This window comes from Zosterops lateralis, assembly GCF_965231275.1.
Source record: "Zosterops lateralis genome assembly, chromosome: 3".
Lineage (NCBI taxonomy): Eukaryota > Metazoa > Chordata > Aves > Passeriformes > Zosteropidae > Zosterops > Zosterops lateralis.
Window position 1 is genome coordinate 46,739,037 of NC_139764.1, and position 16,964 is coordinate 46,756,000.

The 16,964-nt window shown below is 39.0% G+C and overlaps 1 protein-coding gene across 1 annotated transcript in view; it reads right to left on the reverse strand.

Moving 5' to 3' along the window:
* UST (uronyl 2-sulfotransferase) overlaps positions 1-16,964 on the reverse strand; it is a 153,789-nt gene that overhangs the window by 87,351 nt on the left and 49,474 nt on the right. The window contains exon 2 of the mRNA XM_083856575.1: positions 12,010-12,053. Coding sequence (XP_083712701.1) covers positions 12,010-12,053 — 44 coding nt within the window. The remainder of the gene's footprint in view (positions 1-12,009; positions 12,054-16,964) is intronic.

Here is a 16,964-nt window from a genome sequence, read left to right on the forward strand (position 1 = left end):
TTACCACTTCCAGAGAATATCTGTTCTCACATTATGGAATTCACAAAAACAGATCAAATAATTCAGTCATCAGCTTTGATATCTTCTTAGATACACTGGATGCTCTTTTTAACTGAAGCTTTTCACAAGCCTGCCAAGGTCTTTAAATACAAAGGCCACTAAGAGATAGCCCTCCAAAATTAAGCAGGAACTGCTGCTCAAAAATCTTATTCCAAACAAGTATCAACTTGCTCACTTTTAAAGCAGTCACAACGAAAAGTTGCTAACACAAAGGTATGTCAGCAGAAAACATGGCTGAAGAATGAGCAAGGGAGTAAACAACAAAAAAAAATTACTAGCTAGAATCCTCCTTTCCCATCTAAACCACACAGTTCCAGTTATATAAACATTCTCCTGTAGAGTGTAGTGATGCTAGACAGAGACAAGCTTTTTGAATTAATCAAATCTAAAGCAGACCAGACAGCATGGTCATCTCTATGGGTCAATGAAAATACACCAGAAACCACAAGAAAAGGTAAGGATGAAATTTGTTTGTTTTCAAAGTTTAAATGCCATATAGCTGCAGCGGAACATTGAAAATAAGGCAGAAGAAGAAACAGAATATTCTTCTGTTGCATTTTCATTAAGAAAGTAATTTAATTGAAAAAGGGTGACTTCCACCCTCACCACCACAAACAATGCAGTTCATCTGTTGGGCAGATGACAGATCTGGAAGACTAAGTTAAAATGTCTTCTGTAATGGTTCAACATCCCTAAGTACCAAGCTGAATTGAAAACATAAGCATGGAGTACAACCAGCAAAAGGAAGCTTGGTTGTAGACAGTCTTCAAATTTATTAAGACTAAAGGAAAGCATTACTATGAAGTGTCTGCCAAAGCCTATGGTCCCTGATGTGTCCCACAAGACAGATCTGTACAGCCAAAATCAAAACTTGCAGTAATTTTTCTGCAAAGAAGCACTGCATACGTACAAATCTAAAAAGATCTGAGTTCAAAGTATAGTAAAGTATCCCCATTAAGTCTCAGATTAGGTCCTATTACAAGATACTGCGGCTATGGAAAAAATAATAACATTGATAAGAACCTGGGAAAACTACAAAGAAAAGACAAAGATTCAGTTTTTAATGTTCAATGTTTTGAATGCATCCTGTCAAGACATTTGGGTTCACTCGTCTTACACCTTAGCCCTGATTTACTCAACTACAACAGCAGCCTGCAGCAGAACAAAACCTCTGCAACTCCAGCCTGCTGCACAAGACCCCCCCACAGCACAGGGAATGCAGAACCAGCTTTATTTCAGGCATGTGAAATTACAGCAACATAGCAACATTCAAACTCGGCACATGTATACAAAGTCAAACAGGTTGGCAGAGAGCAGATGCTCTGCTCACTCAGCTCTTTCAGGTACTCATTGATATTAGGCAGCCTCTGGAGGTGGGAGCAGCACTCCTGGCTTCCATCACTCAGCAACACTCACTTGTACTTAAGTGATGGCAGCTCAGCTCCAGTTCCTTTCAGGGATGAAGCAGGTGAGAGGGAACCACCCTACCAAATGGATAATTGTTTGGGGATGAGGTGCAACCACTGCCCCTAGATTAATCAAATCCTTTCCTTCTGGCCTTTCTTAACATGGCAGGCATTTCAAGCTCTTCTTCATTCTTGCTTTCCTCTGCAGTTTGCAACTTGTTCACCTCTTTGGGGACCTAAATCAGATATAGTGCTGTATCTTGTGCCCCTGGTGCCAAGGACAACTGAACAATTATTGTCCATGTCTTCCAGACATCTCTTTTTTAATATATCTCAGGATGGAATTTAGAAGAATCAAAGCATATGGTACGGTCACTACTATAGAGAGGGGTGCAGAACAAAGCTACTGCTCTTTTTCTTCTTTACCCTACATGAGTGCATGTAGATTACAACAGAAAAAGAACTGAAGACCCTCTTTAGCTTTCTTACAAAGCATTATATTTATCTCTTACTTTTAAAGTTAATTACATTATGGAAGTTATCTTTCTGGTATGCACATACCTCGTAAGATAAAAGAGATGAATTATCTAAGAACATGGTTCACTGATACTGGTATTTGTTGAGAGAACTAGAATGAGATCAGGTGGGTTAAGAATTTTAGTGTCACTTTAATTACCCTGTTTTCCAGTGGAAGGTTTACCATGTAATATCAAAAACCCCTTAAGCTGCAGAATTTGTGCAAGACTGATTTTAACTCCAGGGCAGCATCACGTTGTATGTATCTTGGAACTGTAGAGTGTAAAACTGATGTTTTTCCTTTGGAGCCCAGGGTTTTGTACATTCTGTGATGTGCTCAGAACTGGCACAGCTATTCTCTGTTTAAGTAGTAAATCCTATCACATCCAACCCACGTGTTTATATTGGATACTTGTTAAATGAGAGATATTAAGTAACTAAGCCTGGTTTTAAAACTTTTTATAATACTTCACAGTACTGGCATTCCCTTAAGTAACCTCACCACCCTATGGCTGATTCTATCCTTTCAGTGCAATATTCAAAAATTCACCCTGGGAGCCAATAATATTCGATTTGAATGTGATGAGTGGTAGACTGAATAATTTATTCCTCTGTATGTACTTGCCTTTCTTCACATTAAGGTTTAACTCTTTGGTAGCTATTGTGGTTAACTACTGATTGGCCTGCAGCTAGTGCAGCAACTGGGTTTCGCCACTGCCAAGGACCTGTCATGCTGCATTTCAATTTGCCCTTTACTTTAGGCTCCCTTTCAATAACTCCACATTCTACTTTATAGTCTCTACAGTGCTTGTCTTTTTCACTGTACTTTGCACAGACACTTCATAAGTCAGTCACAGGATGAAATAAAGGTTGTTTATAGCCATAACTGGATTTTAATTTTGTCGAACAGGCCAGTTCTGCTGGACTGTAACCCACACACTCCATACCAATGAGCTGTCCCCGAAGGGCTCTTGCTCTGCATGCTTACAGGAACTCAAAGGGAGTTCCTTCACAGCTCCTGCAGGAAACAGATTCAAATCTAGTTCATGGCACAGCCTCTTTACCTGAAAGGAACAACACCAAGAAATACTTACAGGGAGGACAACATGCTGCTAGCCAACTCTTCCAGCAGAACTAGAGCTCAGCAGAAATCACTGAAATGACTCAAAGGCCCAAAATACTTCCCCTTACAGACCACAGTCCATGTCACAAATGGGTCTTGTGATGAAGATGATAAATCAGTCAGTAACAGAGAAGGCCCAGCATCAAGTGCTCCCATTTCCCTCTTCTGCACTTGGAAATTATTAATCTGATTTGCTCAAAGGCAAACCAAACCTCATTCCTGCTGACCAGGGCATGGCTCCTTTCCATTTCAATGGAGGGAGCTTCTCATTGCATCTACTGAAACTCCCAGTAATATCCAGCCATAAAGGCATCCACACACCCCCAGAACACCCAGCTGTAGGTGCAGTCCTGAGATCTACCTTTTCATAAGCATACTTTCCCCACCTTGATACCACTGCTGTCACACTGGCTTCTTCAGCCCAGTCATGAAGCCCTGTCCTCTTTGCCTGATGTTTTGACTCTACTTTTGACCACATGTAGCCATGTTCACAATCTCACATCTGATTAATGCTCATGGCCCTTATCAGAGAACTTCACTGCTATTTATGGTTTCCTAAACTAAACTTTATCTTTTCCTAAAGACTAAGTAGAAGACTGCCAGGACCTAGCAGCTCATATTCAAAATCATGAGGCTTTCAAAATGATACTAGAATTCTTATTTGGTGGTTGATTTTTTCAGTTTTGTAAGACTCCCCAATATCCCAAGTTTCAGATTTTTTTTTCCTTCAAACGCCAGAGCTAAGAAAATCCTTTCAGTTCCGGATTTAAGAATACCATTAACAAATGTAAGACTGGTAGTGGAAACCTGAGTGACACTCAGGGAAATCTCAAGGCTCAGCAAGATTAACCAAATCAATTTGTCACTTTCAAAAGATACTCCATCACATTACCCCTAGGCAGAATGGCAGTTTTTTGTTTTCCCACTGAAGGTTTAGGTCATCCAGACCCAACTGCAATTAGATTTTGGTATTATAATCCAGCACTTCTTAATAAAAAGATAATGAAGGTGGTTATGATTGAGTTGCCACAATGCTCTTGTATGCTATGCTATGATTACCTTCCTATCATGGAAAGAAGGAAAAGAAGAGAGGAATTGCTAGCTGGAAATCTAAAACTGTACTCTCTTAGAGATATTCATGCGCTGTGTAATAATCTGCATGGATTATTTGCAGATGAACGAAGATCATATCAAAATGGATTATGTCCTAAATTTCAGTGAAAGCATAGAGCTTTACTAGCTTCAGGAAGGGTGATTATGCCTTGTGTACTTTTTTAGCTACAATGTGTGACATAGAACAAAACCTATAGGTTGCAAATTTGGTGATATTAGAGGTTTTCTATTTTGAGCAACAGTGGGTAGGCTGCTGTGTTAATGCCAGAGTCAAGCAAGATTCACCTTTAACCATGCACACAGCATGACAATTAAAGTACCACCCAAAAGGCAAAATATTTTTCAAGCTTCTTTGAAATTAGATGAAAACTACAGACCACTGTAGTGGTCACAAAACCTGCATATCTGCTGTCTCTCTATGTCTTTCAAAATTTAAAGGCTACAAATGTCAGGCTTAGTAAAAATCCAGCTCACCACTGTTTAAATTTTTGCAGGATATCAGTATGCATAGTATTCCTCACAGATTTATCTTCTTGTGACAGGCAATCTGGTTTTAATTTCACAAGTCTCTCTGTACTTCCATTTACAATCAGTCAGCCTCCCCATATCAACAACTTTCTGATATATTACAAACTGACAGAGTATGAAAAAGTAAGCAATCATCTCTATTTTGATAAAGCATGGAATTAAGTAATTGTTTTATCCCTAAGATTCTTGAGCAATAAATTAAAATGAACAAAACAAACAAATTAGTGCTCCAGTATAATTCATATATTTTTATGATCCAATTCACACTTAATAGTAGAGATTCAATTCTGGTTTTCGGATATATCTACATACTACTATTGTGCTATATCATTTACCATCTGCTTCAGCAGGATTGCAAAGAATTATGAATAACAGACAATGGGAAAATCCTGTGTTAAAAATAATTTTTCTTCCCTTGAGATTCCTTAAAAGGAATCAAAATACAGTTTTAAAAGAACATAAAACAATTATTCTACAAATATTTTACACTGTGTGCTGGTTTTAGCTAGGGTAGAGTTAATTTTCTTTACAGTGGCTATCATGCGGCTCTTTTGCATTTGTGCTGAACACGGCACAAATACAGAGATATTCTGTTATAATATAGAGATTTTCATTATTGTTGAGTAGGCCTTAGACAGAGCCAAGGTCTTTTGTGCTTTTCTTTTGGCAAGTAGACTGGGGGTGCCTGGGGAACTGGAAGGAGACACAGCTGGATAGCTGACCCCAACTGGGATATCCAAAGACCATATGACATCATGCTCAATACACAAAGTGGGGAGAAGGAGGAAGGGCGGTTGTTCGGAGTGATGGGGTTTCTCTTCCTAAGTTGCTGTTACGTGTGATGGGACCCTGGAGATGGCTGAACACCTGCCTGCCCATGGGAAGCAGTGAATTAATTCCTTGTTTTGCTTTGCTTGTGCGTGTGGCTTTTGATTTCCCTATTAAACTGTCTTCATCTCAGCTCATGAGTTTTCTACTTTTTACCCTTCCCATTTTCTCCCCAATCCCACTGGTTGGAGTTGAGTGGCTGTGTGGGGCTTGGTTGCTGGCTGGGTTAAACCACAGCACACTGCTTTTAGTGAACTGAGGGAAGTGGAGAAATGCTATATATATATATATATATATTTTTTTAAATCACAGTATTTTATTGACTGTACTAGGCCTAAAAGCTCAGTTTTACTGTAAAATGGTGCTTCAAACTATAAAAGAGATCTTTGTGGTTAAGGCACTTAGTGAATTCTCTCTTAGTATTTTATCAGCCAGGTACTAAGTCTGGTAACCATAGGAAATTACTTACTCCATTTTAGTGTTGCTAAATTCTGACAATTTTTCCTAGCTGAAAATTTGTATACTGCACAATAATCTCAACTCTTCATTTTATACACAGGATAGAATATTTTTTTAAATCACTGAAATCTTTCCCAACCTGCCCTGGAAGAATTAATTTAAAGATTATCCGCCCATTTTTCAAATCAAACTAAAAAGACATTTTCAATTCTATCAAAAACAACACACTACTATTCATGCTCTTAAAATCCCTAGTAAGCATATACCTAAAAGAAAACAAGTCTTGCTTGCTTCTAAGCGTTGGTTCTTTTGTTTGGCTTTAAATCAAGCACTTTATCCCTAACAAATCAATCACTTCAGAGGGCTGAAGGGTTAAAACCATATTCTCGTAGGGGATAGCTAGAACTAAAACACTAGTTCAAATGAAACATGAAGTATCCACTAAAAATAAATAATCAAAACTAAAATTAAAAAAAATTACACAGCTCTTGGGTATTATCTTAACACTGCTATGAAAATACTAGGGAAAAATAAAACTGACATAAACCTGATGAACATAAAAACTCAGTGTTAAGGGGGCAATGCTGAAATCATCTTTTAGTAAGATTTAAAGTCAGATAAAAAAGAACAAATAATCTAGTTGACAATGGAAAGTGACTAGGACAGGGTACAGTATGTACACACCAAAGGCCACTCAAGGATTCTGCTATCTTTTCCCATAGTGGTGAACATGGTGTTGGCTTAATAAAGGACTGGAGTTGATGATCTTAGAGGTCTTTTCCAAATTTTTCAATTACGCTATGGTAGTCCTGCTCTATAAGAAAAATATGAACAATTAGCACATATAGCTAAGAACTGAAAAAATACAGAAATGAGTACTTATCCACTTTCCAGCTTTAAACCAACAAAATCAGAAATAATTTATTTTGTGTATGCCTCTTATTTTGATTCATTTTGACCTGATCCTGACTCCCATCCATTTCTCCCATTAATTTAAAAGCACTGTCACACGCTTAGGTGTCTTGCTGACACTTAAACAGCTGTCAAAAGACACTGGGCCCATGACAAGCATCCCAATGGAAAACCATCAAGAAAAAGAGAACAGACTACTTCAATGTAATTTATCTGTAAGCTATGTGCACATCTCCCCCACAAATATATATGTCATCTCTACTAGAAGAGGGACACATCCTGATGCTCTTGCCAAGTTCTCAGGGAAAAACCTTCAATCAAGAACAACAGAAGGTCTGATAAAGTTCATGTAATTTGTCCTCCAAGGCCAGTTGCACCATCTTGGATAGAACAAAAAAAAATATTGGGAAGATTTGATAAGGAAATAGCTGGTCCAAATACTGGACAAAAATACACCTTCTTTATTCACAGAAATGCTCAGACATGAAAGTGAACATATATCAAGTGAACACCATCAGTCATTAATGAACATCCATTTCAAGGGTGTTTTTAAATATCAAGCTAGCGTCATCTTAAAGGCATCACTTAAACACCAATCTAGAGAAAAAGGATAAACAAATGATCACTCGGCAAATCTTTTAAAATTTATATTTTCAGATGCTTATTTAAAAAAAAAAAAAAAAAAGCCAGGAGGTAGTGAGATAGGGATTTGAAATACAAAAGTGTCAACTTTCACTGGCAGTGTAGAACCACCAGCAATGGTTGTTTTGCCCAATTGTGTTCCTTTTTTATCTGCCACATACTAAGACCAGAAACACCAGAGGTGTGCTAGGGTTACTGGAGGTTGCACCTGCAGAGAAGTACACACATATCTGTTTCAGAACTCATGGAAAATCTAGGACTAGTCAATCTTGTGAAGTCTTTAGTGCCTAAGGACCAAAGAAGAGTGGCCTATGTTTGTGTATTGGGTTTACATGGCAAAGTTCTGCCACTGCAGAGGGGACTACAAAAGTGGCTTCTGTGAGAAGCAGCCAGAAGTTTCCCTCATATCCAAAAAAACCAACACCAGCTGGTTCCTAGAAAGACCCACTGCTGGCCAAGGCCAAGCCAATCAGCAGTGGTAGTACTGCCTGAGACGACATATTGTTAAGAAGGAAAAAGCATTATTGCACAATAGTAATTTGTGGCCAGAGAAAAGAGGCATGAGAATATGTGAGAGGAACAGCCCTGCAGACACCCAGGTGAGTGAAGAAAGAAGAGGAGAAGGTGCTCCAGGTGCCCAAGATGAGATTTCCCTGCAGTCCACTGCAGGGAAAGGTGAAGGTGAAGACCATGGTGAAGCAGCTAGACCCCTGCAGCCCACGGAGGTCCACAGAAGAGCACAGATCCACCTGTAGCCCATGGAGGAGCAGGCTCCTGGAAGAACATGGTGACTCATGGAAAGAAGAACCCACATTAGAGCAGGTTTCTTGGCAGGACTTAGTGACTCCATGGGGGACTCAGGCTGGCTGGATCAGTCTGTTCCTAAAGAACTGCACCCTGCAGAAGGAATCCACATTTGAGCAGTTCATGAAGAACTGAAGCCTGTGGCAAGGACTCACACAGGAGAACTGTCCCCTGTGGGAGGGAATCCTGCACTGGAGAGAAGGAAGGCCTCCTCTCTCTGAGGAGGAAGCGCTGGCAGAAATAACATGTCATGACTAATCCCCATTCCCTGTTTCCCTGTGCTGCTGGTGGGGACGAGGTAGAGAACTGGGAATAAGTAAAGCTTGGAAGGAAGGAGAGGTAGGGGAAAGGTGTTTTAAGATTTGTTTTAATTCTCATTATCTGAAACTGATTTTGATTGGCAGTAAATTCAATTAATTTCTCCAAGTTGAATCTGTTTTGCCTGTGACAATAATTGGTGAGTGATCTCTGCTTGTCCTTAGCTCACGAGCCTTCTGCTGTATTTTCTCTCTCCTGTCTAGCTGAGGATGGGAGGGACAGAGAGGCTTTGATAGGTGCCCGGCCTCCAGTCAGAGTGAAACCACCACACCTAGACACATTACCTTCGTATCACTGGCAAGGATAACCACTGCTAATCTTCAACAGTCAAGTAAACCTTTACTGGGGGAACACCTTAAAAGCTGGCTCACCTGGTCTTCAAGGAAGAATCAGAACCACACCAGCAATGCTTAGGTACAGAAGTGAGCCAGGCTTTCATTCTTTGCTCACACTGAGAAAATTGCTGCTGCCACCTTTATTTGAAAAAAACAGAGCAGTACCCTGAACTCCTGAAATGTGATGATGCTAATTCCTTTTTCAGAGAACAAGTGCTATTTTCAGTTCTTCCACTGGGGAAAAAAAACCCACAAGGGTATTAAAAAAAATCCAAAGCTCTGGCACCTAGCCACGACAAAGAGCCAAAGCTAATACGATTTCCTACAAACACTGGGATGTACTCTGCAAAACAGCTACGGTCCAGTGTGTATCAACTGGTGGTGGCCTTCCCCTACAACTAACCACACACTGCCTATATTAGCTACCAGTCATTTCAACCTGAGGCAATGCATTGTTGTTCATTATCTCCACTTCTAGCTTTTAAGCATTTTATAATGAAGTATTTTAAATGTAGGAGTCAGGATTGATTTCTTCTGACTCATTTTTATTTGTTGAATTAAAGCATGCATAGACCTTAACCATCTGTTAGTTTAAACCAAGGCAGCTATCAAGGCATGTGAATGGAGGCTACTTGAAAGATAATGACAATTAGAGTGAATTTCACTCACACCCACAGAGTTCACAGCTCAGATATGAAGCTAAAGAGGGTAAATAACTGCACTTAGCCAAAAATACAATGCATGAGATTTACAAAGCGAGAGCATCTTAGTTCAAAACATGACCCCAAGCAAATACCAGGAATTATCTGGGAATCTATCAATCCCCACCCATGTTTTGATAAGAGGAATAAAAAACAAAACAAAAAACCCAAACCACTAAGGAATAAGCAGGTTTGTCAAATGGATGATCAAAATGATCCATATTTTATCAATGTTTTTGAAACACAGGCAAATACTTCAAAAAGCAAAATACTTTTAACTTACACAAGGCTATATAACCTGTTACTCTGTTGAGCTTTTCACCAAGCTTCCAGGAGTGAGGATAATTACAGAGGAAGCTCACAAACTTTACTGATTGTAGGTAGCTAATCAAAGAGTACCCACCCAACCAATCAATCATGCAGGTATCTATTCAGCTGGCCTTTCTACAGACAACTGAGCTGCATGTGGATAAGGCTGTGTGAACACAGCCCAAAATCACATGTTTAGACAGGCAAAAGATATTTTGACAATGTAAACAGAAAGGTATCTGGGTTGGATAAATCTGTCCAATTGCTACTGCCCACTGGATTATGGATCCCATCCACAGCACGATTAATTGGTAAAGCAAAATTCCTGAAGAAAACGTACCAAATTATGGAAAGAGTTTTCAAGGTTAAAAACTCTGTCTAGATGAAAGTCTTTTCTTTACTAGAACAGCTTGGCATTTCTGAATGCTAATGCAAGCATGAGAAATACAGGTTTGAAGTATGCATTGCTTTATTCTTTGAAGCAGAGTGCTCACTGTGGAGACATGACAAACATAATTCTTTACTTTGTACAGACTGCTGTACTTCTGGACAAGAGAAGCAAGTAATAGCAAATTTTTTAAAAACCAACCCCCCTCCCCTCCCCCCCCCCCCAAAAAAAAACCAAAAAAAAAAAAAAAAACAAAAAAAACCAAAAAAAAAAAAAAAAAAAAAACAACAACAACAAAAAAAACACCCAACAAACAAACAAAAATATTTTAAAAGAACCAGAGAGTACTAAACAGATTTAATGTGAAACATTTGTTTAGCCTTAGAATACCTGTGCCCTATTTCAGTTTGCAATGATAAAAATAACAGGTTGATTTTGTCACTTCTGTCTGCATCCATCTGCTTTTGTAATTTAGTAATTTGTGTTGACATGAAGAAAATCAGATGTACATCATTCTTCCAAGTGAGCCGTCTGAACATCAACAATGTACAAATATTCACATAGAAGCTGAAAATTGCAGATTTTGTTACACAGCAAAAAGGTGAAAAAACCCAGATACCTGTCCGTTTTCACTAATAACTAAGTGGAATTGCTTTCCACATTATCATCCTTCTGCTGACCAGAAGCCAACTGTTTCACCACACAGGTGCACACATGGTTGATCATTTCCACTCAAGGCTTGTGGCTCTTCGTGGTCATGGATGTGACTTCATGGTCAGCTGAACAGAGATGAGGGAGGGTTCCCACCAGAGGTAGTGGCTATTCACACCCACCTCCTCTCTAACTACTCACTGTCACCTGCTGCACTACCATCCATGGTGGGCCACATCAGTGAAATAATCTGTTCTTTTAGTACATGTCTGTAGTACGCAAAAGGAGCTCTAACAGGCTGGAAAGACAGGCACAATATAGTACCAAATTGTGTTTAGAGAGCAAAGCAACACAGGATAAAACAGACAAAAAGCAAAACAGGAGACCCTAAATGCCTACTTCCACTTTTTTCCTCTTGAAGAAACTATCATGATGACGTGAGGGAAAAGCTTATGCAGCACAGTCCCATATGACAGGAGCAGTGAATTTTATTCCCAAAAAAAGGGCTCATTACTCACATTCATAAAATTCATCCTACTGAACTGCTTCAAGTATTGTGTTTGCAGCAGAACCCACATTCCAGAAAATGCTGCCAAGCCAAAGGCCATCTTCACCTGCCAGATTCGTTCCAACTGCAGTGTCTTGGTTTTTTGCATGAAAGTGCTGACAGACAAAATCACTAAATCCCTGCCTCTTCTTGACTCAATGAGAAAAATTCCATTAGCTTAATCACAATGAGTTTTAACCCAAGTTACTTACAAACATCTGAAAACACTTTGAGGGAAAAAGTCAAAATGCCACGTGCTGTTGATGTAAATTCAGCAGAGTTGCCTGGCACACGAGTAAAAATACAATGAGTTAAAGACAAAAGCCAAAAAAGTAAGGATAAAGCCAACACAAAATAACAGCAGCTTACCTTTAGAGGTGGTGGTCCGTGGTCATCCAGATAAGTGGAATTTCCTACAAAAATAAGAAGGATGGAGATAAACAAAAGCCATCCAATGCAACTTCCAAACTTTGCAATTCATGGAATCAGTGCATCTCTATCCCACTAATTTTGTGGTGTCAAATAACTCAAGGAAAACAAATTCCCTCTGCTTTAATTTTTTTGATTAACAAATAATTTATTTTGACTACATTTGCAATACAAGATTAGATGCACCTTGTCATTTTGCCAAAAAACTACATAGGCCCAATGCAGTTTTAATTAATCAGCATTCAATTATTTGTATGATAAAAATTGCCAGCTGCATCCTTGTACATTTTAAGCAAATGAGCACAGTTGACCTCAAAAAGTTTTCTTAAATAATCAAGTATCAAAAGCCTTTATTAAATATTGGTCTGATGGAACTGACATGCATTCACTTCTCTCTCTTCTAACTCCATTTTGCCCAACCTCCAAGCTACCTTTTTGTTCCTAAACAGTACTGGTGAAATGGGAGTTGTATTCTGATGTAATTGCACTTGCCTTTCAAGATGTTTGCTAAATTCAGACAAAAAGCTTCAGTTAAAAAAAAAAAAAAAAAAAGGCTTCTAAACAAGTGCACCCTTCTTAGCTACAATAAAAAAGGCAACAATTTCAGACTTTTTACCCCTTCCTTACAAATACACACTGATACATAAAATACATACTGCCCCCTATATAGGCTGTATTCCATAATTGTCCTTCCTGAGCCCTTCCCCAAAAGTATTAATCACATGCTTTCAGAACATCTTCCACCAGATGACAAAAACTTGCACCAAGTCTAAAATTTCCCCTTGGGCCATGCATACCTCTCTTCTCAGTCATCCTCCTACCAAAGGCAGAAAAAATACCTCTGTTCTAACCTTACATCAGTATGCGGTATGAGAATTATTTTTACAGGTTCCTACTAGACATCCTAAAGTCACATGGAAGAGGACTTTAAAAGCTTGCCCTGCTCATGAGCTTCTGGGGTGCTGAATAGAAACCCAGAACAACAGAAACCCAGGCTATTGGGATAAAGCATAATTCAGAACCAAAGGGCTTTTCTCATTACAGTCCCGCCAAATCCCTCATTTTTCCAAGTGCCAAATCAGCGACACTGCCCCCCCCCCCCCCCCGGATTTCTGGGTACAGGAGGCAGGAAAGAGGTGTTTGTGTATGAGTGTTATGGTTACAAAACAAGGAGGTGAAGATTTAGTGTAGAATATTCCTAGCACCCACACCAGTGCTGGGGGTTGGTTTCAGCAGGAGAAGCGGGGGATTGGAAGTGGAAGGGCCACCGTTCCCTTGCTGGACTTTCGGGAGAGGCAGCTGCCACTTGGACCACACCATCACCTAAAGGGAAGTCCCAATACCCCAAACACCTTCTTTTAGAGATGTATGTACCTTGATCTTGGAAGAGTTTGTGCAGCTACAAAAGCCTTAACAGTAACTTTTTTATGGTCATCTGAAATCACAAATCATCTTCTGAAGCATACCAGAAACTCATCTCTCTATACATTTGACACAAATACCCACCCTTTGAACAATCCAGTGACTTAATTTAATGCCATAGATAATATGGCTGATGTCCTACATTCAGGATAATTTCTTTATTTGTCCCTCTGATATGGTTCTAACTGCCAGGGAAGAAATTTACCTCCCAGACTGCTAAAAGAGTTGCACTCTGGTTTTCTGTTAGAGTAGCTACACAACACACAACGACATTTCTCCTCCCACTTAATCTGGGACAAGAGCAACGAAAACTCATTCAGCATCTACCTTTCCTGTAGAACCAGGCTGTTACTAGCAGCAGTTCATAGCAGCTTTCTCCTCTTTGCAATTAGGCAAGCAGAAAGATTGATTACATACTGATGAAAACATTTTTTACAGTTTTCTCACTGTGTCAGGAAAATTGGTTCATTTTGATACCTAACAAAAAAGTGATGTTTGTTGTTTAAACAAGCCAACACACCAGAGAAGTCAAACATTTGATGGAAACTACTATTTTTTAAAAAATAAGCAGAACTTTAAGTTTCATAATTGGTACTCAGGTAGCTACAGAAGTAACAGCGTTTTTTTTTTCTTGTGTCCCCAAAACAAATGCAATTTATGCTTACCTAAATAAAAGGAATATTAATTAAATAGGTATTAACTATCTTTACCAATCACCTATCACAGCCAATTTCACAGTAGAGAAGGACTTGAATTACTAGTCAAGAGTTTACACAGCAATTTAAAGCCCAGCATCAAGAGTGTCAGAGTTATATTACACAAACATTTTTGAGCTATTCCTTAAAACTGAAGAGTTTATAACTAATTTCACCTCTCTGTATCAGTAATATATGTTCTTAGTATGGAGACTGCATTCTCCTTCCTTGGAAATTTTGAAATTATCAAAGCAACATGGAAATATCTCTAGCTTTGAATATACACACACCTTGCGGATTTGATTTCTGTAACCAAAAATTTTTTTTTTTTCACAGCACAGTCTAGTTACTACTGTATCCACTTAAATAGAATTATAAACCACTTTACAAAGGTTTTTTCATGGCAGTTGCTTGCTCGAATTCAGAAGCTATGAACTGACAGAAACTAATTGCCAGGCAAACACAAGTAAAGAAAGAAACAAAAAATATAGATTTGAAACCTGGTGAGAATAACTCACAATAAGCAGAGGATGGAAATCTGAAGATAGCCCCACACTCTTACACTGTCCCAAACTCTATGTGCAGAGGCAGCTAGCTACTGTCTCATGCCACAGCTCCTCAGGCATAGGAGCCAGAGTCAATCTCAGCATCCATGGCTTGCCACATCAATTGCACAGTCTGAATTCTTTTGGGTTCAAGTTTTAACTGAGAATTTGTTTTCAGTAATAAAAGTAAAACCCTTTGCTGCATGATTCATACCATACACTAAGTAAAACCCACTAAAATAACTCCACAAATCCAGCTGCACTGGAGAGCAGCAGCAGCCTGTGAGGTATACCAGCCAGCTCCTTAACCCCATGAAGCCCAGCATGTGCCCTCACTCATCACTGCACTGTTATTATTAGATCTCAGATTGCTTCCCCCTCTGCCTGCAAAACAGGGGGCACACTACAGGAGCCTTAATGCATGCGGAAATATAATGAAAAATGTACACCTATGCAAAAGGCTGAGGGGAAGATAATGACTTTCTAACACAATAGGCCATGAAAATCTTAAGCATGATGCCTAAACTGGGTATTTGCACAGTTGTCAATACTTAAAACAGGGCGCCGCTTTCACACATAGGGCCACTTTCCAGACAATACATACCAGATTAGGTTAGTTTAAAAACAAAAGAAAAATGCAGCATTATAACAATTGCAACCATGGAGAAGTACAAGCTAAAGCCAATCTATGAACTATCAGCTGCTAACAGCTGATGTAGTAGGAGAGTTGCACAGTAAAAATCAGAGACTTAGGAATGGATACCAAAAACACCAAAGGCACTGAATATAACCTGAACTGTTTATTGCAATTGCAATAACAAGCCTATCTAAGATGGAAAACATTATCTTGCAGCTTTGATATGCTATGGCACAGACAACATGTGTTTGACGTCACTATGTGCCACAAGAAGAGACTTTCTGTGGTGGAAATGACAAAGTGATAGAAGAGTAGGTCATCTTTCCTCACCAGGAATCTTGTCCATGCCCCAAAGCAACCTATGGCATTAAATTATTAGGATGACTTCTCTAATTTCCCTTAATAAAGCTTTAATAAAGACATCATTGCACTTGTCGGCTAATAGCAAGATTATTCTAGATTTTTTTTTTCCTGGAGAAGAGTATTTACTCTTCAGAAAGGAGATTTTCTGCCTTCCTGTAATAGCATGAAAGTCCAAGGCATAGAAACAAGTCAGACAAAATAATCAAATCTCAAAACAAGTGGTATTATGCATTCCACAAACATGCTTAACAGCACACTTGGGCTGGCTGAACACATCTCCTCCACACTCTGCCAGAGATGATAAAAAAAAAATAAGTCAGCCTTATTATAGAAAATGGTGAATACATGGAGGTAGTCCAAATTTTTCTGTAATTTATTATCTTTGAGGTTAAGTGAATCAGCTGTATGCAAAATCTTTGGGGAAACCTTGTGGTTATGTTCCTTTTTTCTTGGAATCATTGAAGTGTGGGGGTTTTGCTTGAAGCAAGCCAAGTTTAAACAGAGAAAGATGGTCACTCAACCAGGATTAAGGACAAATATTTCTCTGTATAGTTTAGAGCCACAGATAATGAAAGTAACTGCAATTCTGGAAAAAAAACCTTTCCAAAAAATGACTGGGGAGTACAGGAATAGGAAGTAAATGGACTTATGCAAGAACTGAAGACTTTTTGATAGCAAGTGAAACAGCATGACTAGATCAGATACCCATGGAAAGAATTGTGTAAAGACAGGGTGAGAAAGCCAACTCTGAAAATGTGGAGTTTGAACTGCTTTTCTGGAGTAGGGTTTTCCCTTGCAGAGAATCACAAGCAGTATTCTAAGGGAGCTGGGATCCAGCTAAGGCCAAATTTAATTTATCTTCTGAAAATCCTTCTTTTCATTTGGTCACCATCTCAAATTTCTGGGTTGTATTGACAACCTCTACTGGCAAACAATCCCTTAGATACTCTGATGTTTACAGGAAAGGAACAGTTTAATAGTTGTCTGAGGAGACTTCTGGTCTGGAAATCAGACTCTGAAGAACACTTGCCCCACCAAGCACCTCTAATCATTAAGAGCTGCACCTTCAAAATAAACCAAAGTGGGAGCAAGTTATCAGAAGATAAATCCTGCTCTGCTTCCTTATTTTCTTTCCCCTCTCAATTAGGCAGCAGACACCCTTCAAAATTTCACAGATATTTACACATCTGAAATAATATGATTTTCTTAGTCATCGTGTCTTGGAGCCCTTTG